Source organism: Anneissia japonica, unplaced genomic scaffold (genome assembly GCF_011630105.1).
Source record: "Anneissia japonica isolate Jap-2015-1 unplaced genomic scaffold, ASM1163010v1 scaffold287754_len4335492_cov202, whole genome shotgun sequence".
NCBI lineage: Eukaryota > Metazoa > Echinodermata > Crinoidea > Comatulida > Comatulidae > Anneissia > Anneissia japonica.
In genome coordinates this window covers 3,107,583-3,119,989 of record NW_022705543.1, presented here as the reverse complement: position 1 = coordinate 3,119,989, position 12,407 = coordinate 3,107,583, and the positions used below count along the sequence as shown (strand labels likewise).

Below are 12,407 nucleotides of genomic sequence, written 5' to 3'. Positions count from 1 at the left end.
ATTGGGGACTCGATGGAGGAGGGGAGAGAGGGGCTAATGTGAACCTAGGGGAGCTTGATGATTAGGTTTCTATCTATTTTTTGGACCCCCTGCCGAGAGTATCCCCTAGATATCCCACTGGTTGGCATTTGTATTAAACACATTGATATTTGTGTTGTGTAAAAAGGAACTGGCCACCCTACCACACAATGCCAAGGCTTAGCACGATGCTAAATATCTACAACACATATCTGACGAATCTTTGGTGAAATTAATAATATTAATAACTACTTTTAATCAAGTTAATCAATAAGACTCTCGACCAACAACTCAGAATACAATAGTTATATTGATGGAGGGCGCTATATTGCCATATTGGTCAAAATCAGAAACTTTCAAGGCCATTACTGAAACATTCGTGTTAGATCATGGAGGTATAAAAATTTATACCTCCATGGTTAGATTATATATCAACTCTGCAGCAGGCGAAAACAATCGTACAGGATATTGAATACTTCATTTATCAGTTAAAGGAGGTATAAAATATTGCTACACCTCCTTGATTAAAATAATCTTTTACTAAAAGAGCGAGAGGAGATTCTCTGAGTGCTCTGACAAATAAAATAATATAACTATTTATATGACCACCTAGCAAATATAGACGGTGCCTTACAAAGGCAATAAAATATTTTTGCATGATTTAACTTGAAGGACGCCCAGAATGTATCTTTGTGGGATGTGCATGCGTTCCTATAGACTTTGCCTCAAGTCTCTAATTTATTGGTTCTTTCCCTAGTATGGGACGCCATGCAAATAAGTAATATGGAACGCCATTGGTGCCAAAATCGATGTATTTTTAAGCATTTTCACTGATTAAGACAAAATTTAGGGACTGGAATCTAGTCTAGCATTCCTGGCCTCTTCCAAGTAGTCAGTTGACTAAGAGTCCAGAAAGGTCACCTGATTCCCTTGTCTATGCTTTTGGCTAATAGCAAGACAAATTAATTCACATCATCATCTAAAATGTCCTATTTGAAACTGGTTAAATAGTGTTAATAGACAAATTTAGATTACATGCAGAGAGTTTGCTTTGAACAAAAAAAAAAAAAATATTTCAGCATATAACAATTAGATGTTTAAACAGTTAATATTGATTCTTCCACAGCACATCATAACCAAACATTCAACCAAGAAGTATAATAATACTATATTTGAGTGGTTGTCTTAAACGACACCACATAATTTCAATTGAAATTTTTTTAAAAATAATAAAATAGATTGCAAAATTTGTTAATAATGTTGATAATAATGATGATGATGATGATGAAAATGACAATGAATAATACGGTAATTATTATAATTACCGTAATCATCATTAATGTCATCAGAACGTTACTTGCTATGTTTTGTATTTTAACAAATCTGGCCATTTGCAATGATAATTGCTATGATTCATAATTATGAATCCTTGAGAAATTCTTTTCTTTTAGTTTCTTATGCAGCTCAACAATGTTGTATATATAATAGAAAATTAAAACAGCAATAATAGCCGCATATATGTTGATGATAATGACTATAAGAATTAATCAAGAATATAATCTATATCAATAATGAAAATATAAACAATATAAGCTATAATTTTACGACATCCTTAAAGACTTGGATCCTCCTGGATGTTAGTGACAACGTCGTGGATAGCCTGAGCGACGTAATCAACATTCTTCGTTGTCAGTGCACACATGTTTATCCGACCAGACTTCATGCAGTACACATGGTGCTTTGTTTTTAGACTTTCAACTTGTTTAGCTACAACGAAAATAAATAATACATGCTATATAGTAATAATAATAATAATAACAATAATAATAATATAATAAGATAAGATAAGCTTTAATAATAATAATAATAATAATAAAATAATAATAAAAATAATAAAATAATAATAAAAATAATAATAATATTTTTCTATTATTTTTGTGAATTTTACAACACAGGAAGACAGATTTCATCTACTATGTATGATGAAATAAATGTTATCTCATCTTAACTGAATAATAAAAATAATAACTCAACTTAATAATCATAATAACATTAAAAAAATAATAATAATGATAATAATCACTTCATGGAGACACATTGTTTTTCATTGTTGTATTTCGCTGCGAGTCCCTGTTAAAAAGCACTTTACAAATATTGTATTATTTTATTATCTATAGCACTCTCAACTGTAATGTCATAAAAAAAACAAAAAACTGTTGTCATCATCGATGCAAACAGAAAATTATCAAAAACATAGGGACAGTAAAGTACAGTACTTAAACAGTGGTTTAAGAGCTTTTTAATAAATTAATTTTAAGCTTTTTCAAAATATTAAGATAATTCATTTTTTTTAGGAAAAGTGAAGCTAACTAAAGTACTTACGTCCTAAACCTGTGAAACTAAACATTCCAATCTGATCGACAATGTGGTTCCATGTTCCTGGTGTTCCAAGGGCTTTCAAGCGTTGGTATAACAACTCTCTCATCTGGAGAACTCTTTGGGACATTTCCTTGATATGCTCTCTCCTGAAACGTACAACATAGAATTACTCATATAGTTGCAGAGGCGGTTCTCTGGGGGGGGGGGGGCCTAGATCTACGACTAAGTTGACACTATCACACATTTTCTTAATAAATTTCTGGATATTATCTTTTTTCTTTTCCTTTTCTTTATTCACAATGCACAATGTCAAAGTAATATGTCATACAGCAAACTTAATGACTTCTTTAAGTGGCAATCCCACCACAAGACAAAGATATACTCAAGATACTGTACATACGTTTCATTATGAGGCTTAGACAAGATTTTTTTTCATACCTTGTTCCGCGAACCTACCGCCAGCAAATAAAAAAGATTTTGAATAAAAATAAATTTATTTTTGGTCAATTAGTGCACCCACCACCTCGAAAAAATGAGAATTTCAAAAAAAAAAAAATGCTTTTTAAAATTTTTATTACGCCTGCTGCTGCCTTAAAATCTCCCAAAATAAGATATGTATATTTTTCCCTAAATATATAAATTTAAAGCATTTAACCATCCCATTACTACACTATTTACATTCACCAATAAAATTTTATTTTTATTTTCTCCTCCATCTGGATGTTTTTTGCAAAACTATTTGCTAAATAAGAAAACAAAATTTCTATGAAATTACCGTGAATTTCTACGAAATTACAGTGAATGATATTAATTTAATACACCTACAGTGATGGTGCAGATTTAGTATAATTATAATTTTACAGGAACACATATGTTGTATATATAAACATACAGGTAACTGGATTTGATTTTAATGTACAAATTATGCTTAATTGTATTTATTTAGTTATCAAACAAATTTGTACACCACACCGCACAGTTGGTGCCAGGGTTAATGCATAATGTACTTCTAAATAACACAATTAAAAAAAGGCAGAAGTATTCTATTTAGTTAAGTATTCGAAACAGGAATTACCATTGTTGATTCAATGTTGGGTTATTCAATATAGTGGCAACAATTCTGGCTCCGTGATTGGGTGGATTAGACCACATGGGCCTGGCAATCAATTCCAATTGGGACTTGATTCGACTTTTACAGTCTGCATCATTCACAACAACTGCCAGGTTTCCAACTCGTTCGTCTGAAATTATGGTAAATAAAAATCAAGGTAATGAGGTGTATCAAAGAGATGGGTCAACATTTTGTTATACAATACAAATAATCATTGGTGGATGCTGGAATTCAGAACAAGGGGCTCAGGGATGGAATTTCCCAGATGAAGAACCTAGACTATCCCACCATGTTTTGGGGCTGAAATTTTTTGGTTACAGCACCTCTAGATGGCCGGAAATGGCACTCCCAGATTTAAATTTTCCCTTTTTTTCCATTTTATATTTATTTTTAAAAAACTTATGGAGGGCCCAGGCCAGCTCGTCTTCCTTAAATCTGCCACTGATAATATAAAGAAAAAATTATATACACAGCCCAGTATTAGATCATAGCAGTAATGAAAACATCTACAACATATCTAGAAACTGTAGCAGTGTTGTGGCTTGTTGGTTAAGATCCTCTATTTCCAGTCTCAGGGTCCTAGGTTAAAATCCTGTCATATGCTATTGAGTTATTTTCTAATCACTAAAAACAGCTCCATTGCCTAACCATCATAAAGAGACCTAATAGTTATAATGTAATTATAACAAAATTGTTATGGTTAGTGTAGTATAGATGAATACATAAATACAATATGAAAAAGAGTAACTACATACTGTACAAGCCAAAATTTTTAGAGAATGACTGTGCAGCGAATAATTCCATTCCCTTGCTAGCAAAGTAACGTATGGCCCAGCTGTCCCTCTCAAGATCACCACTAGCAAAGCCAATATATGCAGCATCAAAGAAAGGAAACAACTTCCGCTCCTGCAAAATTTAAAAATAAAATATATTGCCTTAAAATAATATAAAACAGCATTTTATGTATAGTATATCTTTTTAAATATTTTATTACAGAAAAAAATATATATATTACTTCTACAAAAAATTGGATCATGACTTAATGTAAATGGACCATTCAGAGTGTCAATCAACTTAAGAACTGACCAATCAGAGCATCGCTAAGAATGCATGCTTGTCCCACAAACACACATCTTATCTCAGCAACAATATCCAAGGGGTGGGGCTTAGTGGAATGTCCATTTAGCAATTTGCTCTATTTGTATGGGCACATCATGACTGTTATTATATGGGCACATTATGACTATATATGGGCACATCTTGACTATATATGGGCACATCATGATGGTGTGCAGACAAATATGTATTACCTTACCTTGTGATCTTTGTCGATGTATTTTAACAAAATTAAAATGTATTCTATGTTGTAGATTAAGCTTTTATCATTTTTTAAATTAAGTATCTTCTCAACTGAAATAATATTTTTACATCTTGTTTGAAATTGTATCCTGTATAAACATGTTTACACAAAAAATAAATAAAGACAATAACAAAAAAAAATATGATATTGAAAATAAGTTGAAACTTACCTGAATGATCTCTGCCATCTTCTTCCACTGATCGTTGGTGAGGTCCACACCAGTTGGATTATGTGCACAAGCATGTAATATAACTACTGCCCCCTCAGGTGCACCCTAAATACCCAAACAGCAAAAGAAAAGTTACCTCTATTAAGTGCTCTATAAAATCTTTGAAATAATGTGTCTTTATAATTTGGTATAACTACAACTGAAATGATACATAAAAATGTACATTCTCGAAGAACAACTAGCTTTCTACTAGAACAAATTTCCACATTCAAAGTATGTATGAATTTATTTATTTACATACCACGATACTCTGAATGGTTTAAAATGTTACTACCGTATTTAAATTTTCAATGTATTTTTCACACTGTTACTGTCCCCTTTAAAAGACATATGGTCATCACTGACAGGATCTGTTGACAAGAACAATGCTGGTGTTTACTTCGAGATCACAGATTTACTATTATGCTACACAAATGCATTTCAGTTATCTTTGTATTTTATTTTATATTTGTAAATTAAAGATTTGTTTACCTGGATGTCCTCCATCATGCCTTCAAAATCCAAAGCTCTAGTCTCCTTCTTCCAGTACCTGTAAGTCCGCACTTCCTTGAAATGGGCATTTTGGAAGATGCCGTAGTGATTGGCTGCGAAAACAGGTATAGAGAATAAAATAGAAACAGATGTATTTTGCATATTATTTTTATGCTATACTTCATATAGCACATAAGACAAATAGCCACACAGGGCTTTATTTCCCTTGTTTAAGCAAGACTTTTTTATTCTTTCTTTCACATACTTTTTTTAAAGATCATCGGAGGAGGGCGGAATAAAAATAAAAATTAAATTTTGTTTTCTTATTTAGCAAATAGTTTTGCCAAAAACATCAAAGCGGAGGAGAAAATAAAAATCTTTTTTATTGGTGAATGTAAAATAGGATGGTTAAATGCTTCAAATTGATATACTTAAGAAGAAATATAAAGAAAAACTTCTATTTTTTTTTCATGGCGTGTGCGCTAATTGTCCAAAAATAAAATTTTATTTTTATACAAAATCATCAATATTTCCAATCGGTGGGTTCGCCACAGAAGGAATTAAAAAAAGTCTCCCCTCATGCATAATATGCAACGAGAATCAATTATATGTCAAAAATGATATAATGAAGACAGTAAAATGCTAGATGATAATAATATAAGCAAGTGAGTTGTTTTACTTTAAATAATTTCCAAGTGACATTTGGGTTGTAAATTATTACACGGTATCTCTACTTGCATAATATTTTAAGAGAAGTAGACATTGTACTATAGAAGAAAACCAATGTATTCTTTTCAACAAGGTTTCAAAATTGTTCAGTTAAATTACTTTCAGAAAATGTTTCAGAAAAATAATACTATGGCTGGTTGGAAAGGAAGTGCTGGTACCCTGAGAAAGACGAGAAAATTTGCCACACAACTTTCATGATTTATTTTTGCTAGTGTCTCTAATCGAGTCTTGGTAAATTAATAAATTAATAATAAGAGTATTAGCCAAGTGCTAATTTAAGTAATCACTACATGAATACTTTCCAATAATTACTAAATCGATTATTGTACTTAAGTATGATTACGTTTATCGACAAGTCCTGGCATCAACTTAAATTGAAACACACCTTTCTGTTAATTACCAGCATTCTAAAAATCAATAACTATTTACACTGTAGTTGGTAATTCTAGACCTTCTAATTTAAGCTAATAAATTGTGAGTAATATTAATTTTCTCAGAATAAATTCTGGTAATTTTCAGGATTGGAATTTAATATGGGACTCAGTGATTATACGACAAACTTAAAACAACAAGGGAATAACAATTCTAGTATTAGAACTAGCAGCAGAATAGATTGAAATTTACAGGGCACCTTCAGAAAAGAAGCATTGTACATAAGAGACTGCATGAAGGCTACAACTGTTTACAGTGGCTATACTCTTGGGTCAACAAGATGATGGAACTGATTATAATCTGAATATGAACACATTTAGGGCAAATAGAAAAATTTATTAGATTATCACTCCCACCCGCATCAAAAATTCAGGATGCGGGAATAAAAAAATTTGTTTTTGCCGCATCAATTATTTCAACAACATAAAAATAACATGCAATTTTGTGACTTCAAATGCATTTTCTTTAAATAACTATAAAATTAAACCAGTTTTTATACAATATTTACTATTACAGACCAAATATAAACAGTCCCTCCCTCATCAATAAAAAAACAAAAGCGAAATAATTTATTGTTCCGATAAAAAAAAAAACAAAAAAAAAACCCACCCTCCCTCATCAATTTAAAAAAAAAAAAAAAAAAGTAATAATCTAATAATTTTTTCTATGTGCCCTTATGAGAAAAAATTTAAATGTGAACAAATTTCTGAGCCTACAACATTAACTTGGTGGATAAGATTGTATAGTGGTATCAATCTCTTTGTAAATTCAACTCTATTACTTTCCTTGGAAAGCAATACGGAAAAATATATATTTCAGGAATGATACTGAATATGCTTTCATTTTCCCACCCAGCACCTTTAATAAATATAGATTTAGCGCTTTAAAGAAATTTTTTTTGAATAATTATTATTAATATTATTAAAATACAGAAAGTTCAGTGGAACCACACAATATAGAGCTGACAATGACTATGTCCTAGTCCACATATCAAGCGCCTTGAGCATCTTACATTAGATGGATATGTGCGCTAATATAAAATTACACTATTATTAATATTATTAACATTTACAATATATCTCAGTCAGATTGCATAATTTAAACCAACTAATTGTTGTTAAACATACTATAGGTGTTCTCAGTATAGAGCCCATCCAAAGTCTCCCCAGGTACTTAAAAAATAATAAATATTTAACAAAATGATAATAACAAAAATCAATGTATTTTTATGATTGATTGAGAAATAAAAACGACTTTGAGAGTGAAAAACTTACCCCATGTTGGGACAGGAACGTAAACCAAAGTGCTATGAAGATGTCTTGAAAGAAAGTCAGCACCAAGACGAATTGCACCGGTGCCACTCAGAGCTTGGAATCCCATGGTCTATTAGGAAAGCAATACAACAAAGTATGTTGTTATTATATCATATAGCATACCATACATAGATATTCATACGAAAAATGACTTTATTGCCATCACTAGTATCGTATTCATCATACTGCAGTCACTGTCATCATTATCATCACCATCTTCAATACCAGCACAACCCCGCCACCATTGTCATCGTGCTTGTTTTTATCCTAATCATCATCATTTTTATTTATTTAGTGTTAGGCACTAGGGCCAAGGATATACAGTGAACTAAATCACTCTTCAAAGTGGCAATCCCATTACAAGACAACAGGGGCCGTATGGACCAGTACACCGGGGTAACCCCCTACTTATCTCGAAGGATGTACTGGATACTTTAAAGTGCACATGAGGCAATTGTGTACACTAATTTATAGTTCTTATATGAGAAGCATTGTTCCACCTCCAGAACCATAGGCGAGCGCGTCGTTCGAACCAGCGCCGATATTAAAGCTGTAGGTTGCGGCACCTCTGCCACAACTGCTCGGTTATTCAACTTGCCATTAATGACATACTGGTAACCACAAGGCTAAAAAAGCTTTAAAAAAAAATTTGCTCCTTCATAGTGGAAACAAAAATTGCGAAAAAAGCTAACCCTAGATCTTCAAGATTTTAGGGAGTAATACAATGTCTTTATTTTTTATCAGTCCCATCATCATCATCTAAATTGGCTGGTCTTCGGTCCTTTTGAAAAAAACATGTATATATTTGTGGTTGCATTGCCTTGAAATTGTTTTAAATACACTATGGAATATAATTTATATTGTTAGAGTGCGGTTATCTGTGTGTAGTCACTGACCCGATTCTGTAGAATAGCTGGATTGTCATCGCCAAGGATCACCTTAACAGCTGCAGTGGAGAACTCTTGCAGGCCGGCGATCGGCAAGTACTCATGGTCCAGGGACCTGTCAGCTGCCATCTGCTCTTCAACTTGCCTGACTGCTGGTAGAACCCATGGAACACCATCGTCAGTTCTATATGCTATATACAACACAGTCAAATATTATCACATCAAAATAATGGTAATAATAGAGTATATATTTAAATTCATTATCATCTTTACTGCTATGCATTTATTTATCCAACATAATAATATCACTATCTATTTTTTGTTAGTTTTTTCACCATAGTTTGAGACTTAATGTACAGCAAAGTGCCTTGTGGAATCTGCAATCCATAAGGTGCTATAAATACAGTTTTATTTATTATTATTATTATTATTATTATTATTATTATTATTATTATTATTATTATTATTATTATTATTATACTATTCTCACTACCTACTATTTATTAAACTACTATTATTATACTATTAATATTTATTAATTAATATTTACGGGAGGCGGTATACAAATTGCAAATTATTATTTATCATCATCATTTAATTACAATTATTATTATTATCATTATTATAGTACATATCAATGAATTACGGTTAACAGATTAGGAGCTATTATTTTTGGACATGCTGTAATTTGTAAAGTTTTTAAATTGCGCTAAGGACTAAAAACATAGCTCAAATTTGCGCAAAAAATCGCTAGGAAAATGGGTGTGTGGAATTGTAATTGCTGCATAATTGCATTGGTTATATAGAAAAGATTTTGTTCAAAGATCGATTTTCGACAAAATATGTGTGAAAATCGGCCCTTATATTCCAAAATGCGCAGATGGATTTTTAGGCCAAATTTTTGAGCGGAGGATATATTCCCCGCGCAGGCCTTATTTACTATATAGTCTGGATATTTGGTGTGCCAAATTTGATTTGAGCAAAATTACATGATTGACAACAATTTTTTGTTGATGACGATACAGATCCCCTCACAAACATTACAACATATAGCAAAAATACCATGTTAATTGACACCCTGCTTTTAATGAATCCCCTTTCCCGGAATTTTCACAACTTCGACAAATATTGGCGAACAGGGATCTGGCTGGGCATAAAAAAATAGGCCTAGGCCTACTCTCTACATACCACCATATCTTCTACTACTACTACTGAGTGAGTAAAATGGTGGCTGGTGGTGACAGCAAAGATGGCAGGCCTGGGAAAGGCTAGGCTGACGATGACAGTGGGTGGCTCTTGGTTGTGTGCTAACTAGCTAGGGGGAACGACATAAAAAAAAAGGTAAGGCCTACCTCCAACACCAAGATTTACTTTCACTGGGCTTTTGTCAGCTTTGTAATCAGCAGTTAACTGAAACACTGCAACCGGTGTAGCCGGTTGAACATGTGAGAAAAATGACTTTGACATGGTTATAATTGCCTGAAGTTTACAATTTTCGAACACTTTTCTTGCTCCCTATCCAGAGTACCTAGCGGCGCTATACGATCTTTGATCCAACCAACCAACCGCCTACCGATGAATATCACTCAACTCTAGGTGACGCTCTCTCGTTTGACTGTTGCTCAAAGCTCAAAGGAGAGCGCTCGATAGATTTTAGTAAATCATTATGATGACGGTTGATATTTTTTGTAGGATAACACTGATGAAGTTGATAATGATGATCGGATGATGAAAATGTTGATTATGATATTTGTTAAATATGACTGATTGATTTCTTTTTCTTTCGGGTTTGAAATATTTGATTTTTTTCCTGTTTTATAGCAGACCCATTGTAAAAAGCTATCCTGTTTCTGCTGTATGCTTCAATCATGCATAAATATTTTTTAATAAATAAAGAAATTAATTTTAATTAAAATTCGATCTGCCAGATAAAATATAGCACGTGACATAAGTGTGAACAAGTTATTTAAAGGACAGTCAATCATACAATTTTATCAATTATACTGGAAATCGATTTTAGATATTTCAGTACGGTAACTAAAATACCCTATTTAATACATTAGTAAAATGCCTGTTGAGAGAAATGATCCAGATTTCACTGTTCACCTCAGGGGTGGCGCCAAGATTTGCCCAGGGGTGGCGCCAGGATTTGCCCGACGGGGGGGGGGGGGCAGGTCCCCGACGGGGGGGGCGATGCCCTCTACGATGGGTCAGATTTCCCCCGAGGAAAGCAAAGTAGGCGTGGTTGAGCTTCGATTGAAAGGTTTCGAAAGTGATCCAGGGGGTGAGCCCCGACAATGTTGACAATTTAAGGGTTTCAAAGGCTTATTTAATCGACTTTGAACACAGTCTACTAATATGTAGCAAATACATTTTTTTTTCTCCCCGACGAATAGTGCTTTTTCTCCCCGACTGGGGTGGGGGAGCTCTCCCCGACGGGGGATTCCTCCCTCCCCCCAACTTCGCTGGCGCTCTTCCCCTTTGGTTCACCTGATGAGCTAGCGAACACTAGCGAAAACATGTCTCAATAAATTTCGTAGGTGCTATTGTACTTATTTCTTTTGTATTTCATGCTATTGACTCCAACCTTTATTCCATTAGATTTGCTTACAGTCATTTGGAGGGTTGGCACAGAGGATTCGAAGAAAAAAAATAAACGCCCTAGGGGAGTTATTCAAGAGATTCCAAATGGGGCTCTAGAAGGGGGCGTTTATTGGAGTGGGCGTTTATTCAAAGCGGGGCGTTCATCGGTAATTTAAAATTCATGTTGTTCTTAGAATTATGAACCCACCAGTGTAATAAATTTTGTTCACAGACTATACCGATACCAACTGGCTTCAAGTAACTCGGCCCTTTAACCGACTCGGACCATAAAGACTCGGCCCTTCACCAAAAAATCGGCCGATGAACCAACTAGGCCCTTGTCAACTCGGCCCTTAACCGACTCGGCCCATAACCAACTCGGTTAATTAAAACATTTATACAAACCAAAGTTGTCAGTTATTTCATTTGAAACCAGTGTCAGTATAATCTTAGGTACGTAAGCAGGTGGTTAACATAAGCAAGAATTTAGTCCAATGAAACTGTTTATCATCTTGATACCTTCCGACGAAAATTAACCCAACCGGCGTCACCACGGCGTCCCCACTGATCGATCTAACGTGACGTTGTTATGTGGGTGTTTTATAGCTTATTGAGAATGGTACCGGTAATATCACCGAAAAAATAGATAAAATGACATTTGAATGACCAACAAAAACAACTGAGGACGATAGTTCGTCATTAGAAGTTATTTAGTATAATTTTATTCGGAAAATTAATCTCAAAATCGAATTGCCGTCCCCGGCGTTGTCAGTGACGGTTTGTATCAATGTATGTCACAAATACGTATGCTAAAATGCACAGGGACACCACGGTGTTTTTGTCTTTTTCTTGAAATCTCTTTGCCTGATCACCATCATCATACACAGTATAATAG

At 33.6% G+C, this 12,407-nt stretch overlaps 1 protein-coding gene across 1 annotated transcript; it reads right to left on the bottom strand.

The window, feature by feature from the left end:
- Positions 1–254: 254 nt before the first annotated feature.
- LOC117105736 (aspartate aminotransferase, cytoplasmic-like) lies at positions 255–10,511 on the bottom strand. Its single transcript, XM_033246996.1, has 9 exons — positions 10,282–10,511; positions 8,939–9,120; positions 8,004–8,112; positions 5,569–5,681; positions 5,038–5,142; positions 4,264–4,414; positions 3,473–3,638; positions 2,401–2,543; positions 255–1,785 (listed from the first exon to the last, which is right to left on the bottom strand). Exons 1-9 carry the CDS (start codon positions 10,394–10,396, stop codon positions 1,631–1,633), a joined length of 1,239 nt encoding a protein of 412 aa, XP_033102887.1. The 5' UTR covers positions 10,397–10,511; the 3' UTR covers positions 255–1,630.
- Between the last annotated feature and the right edge of the window lie 1,896 nt (positions 10,512–12,407).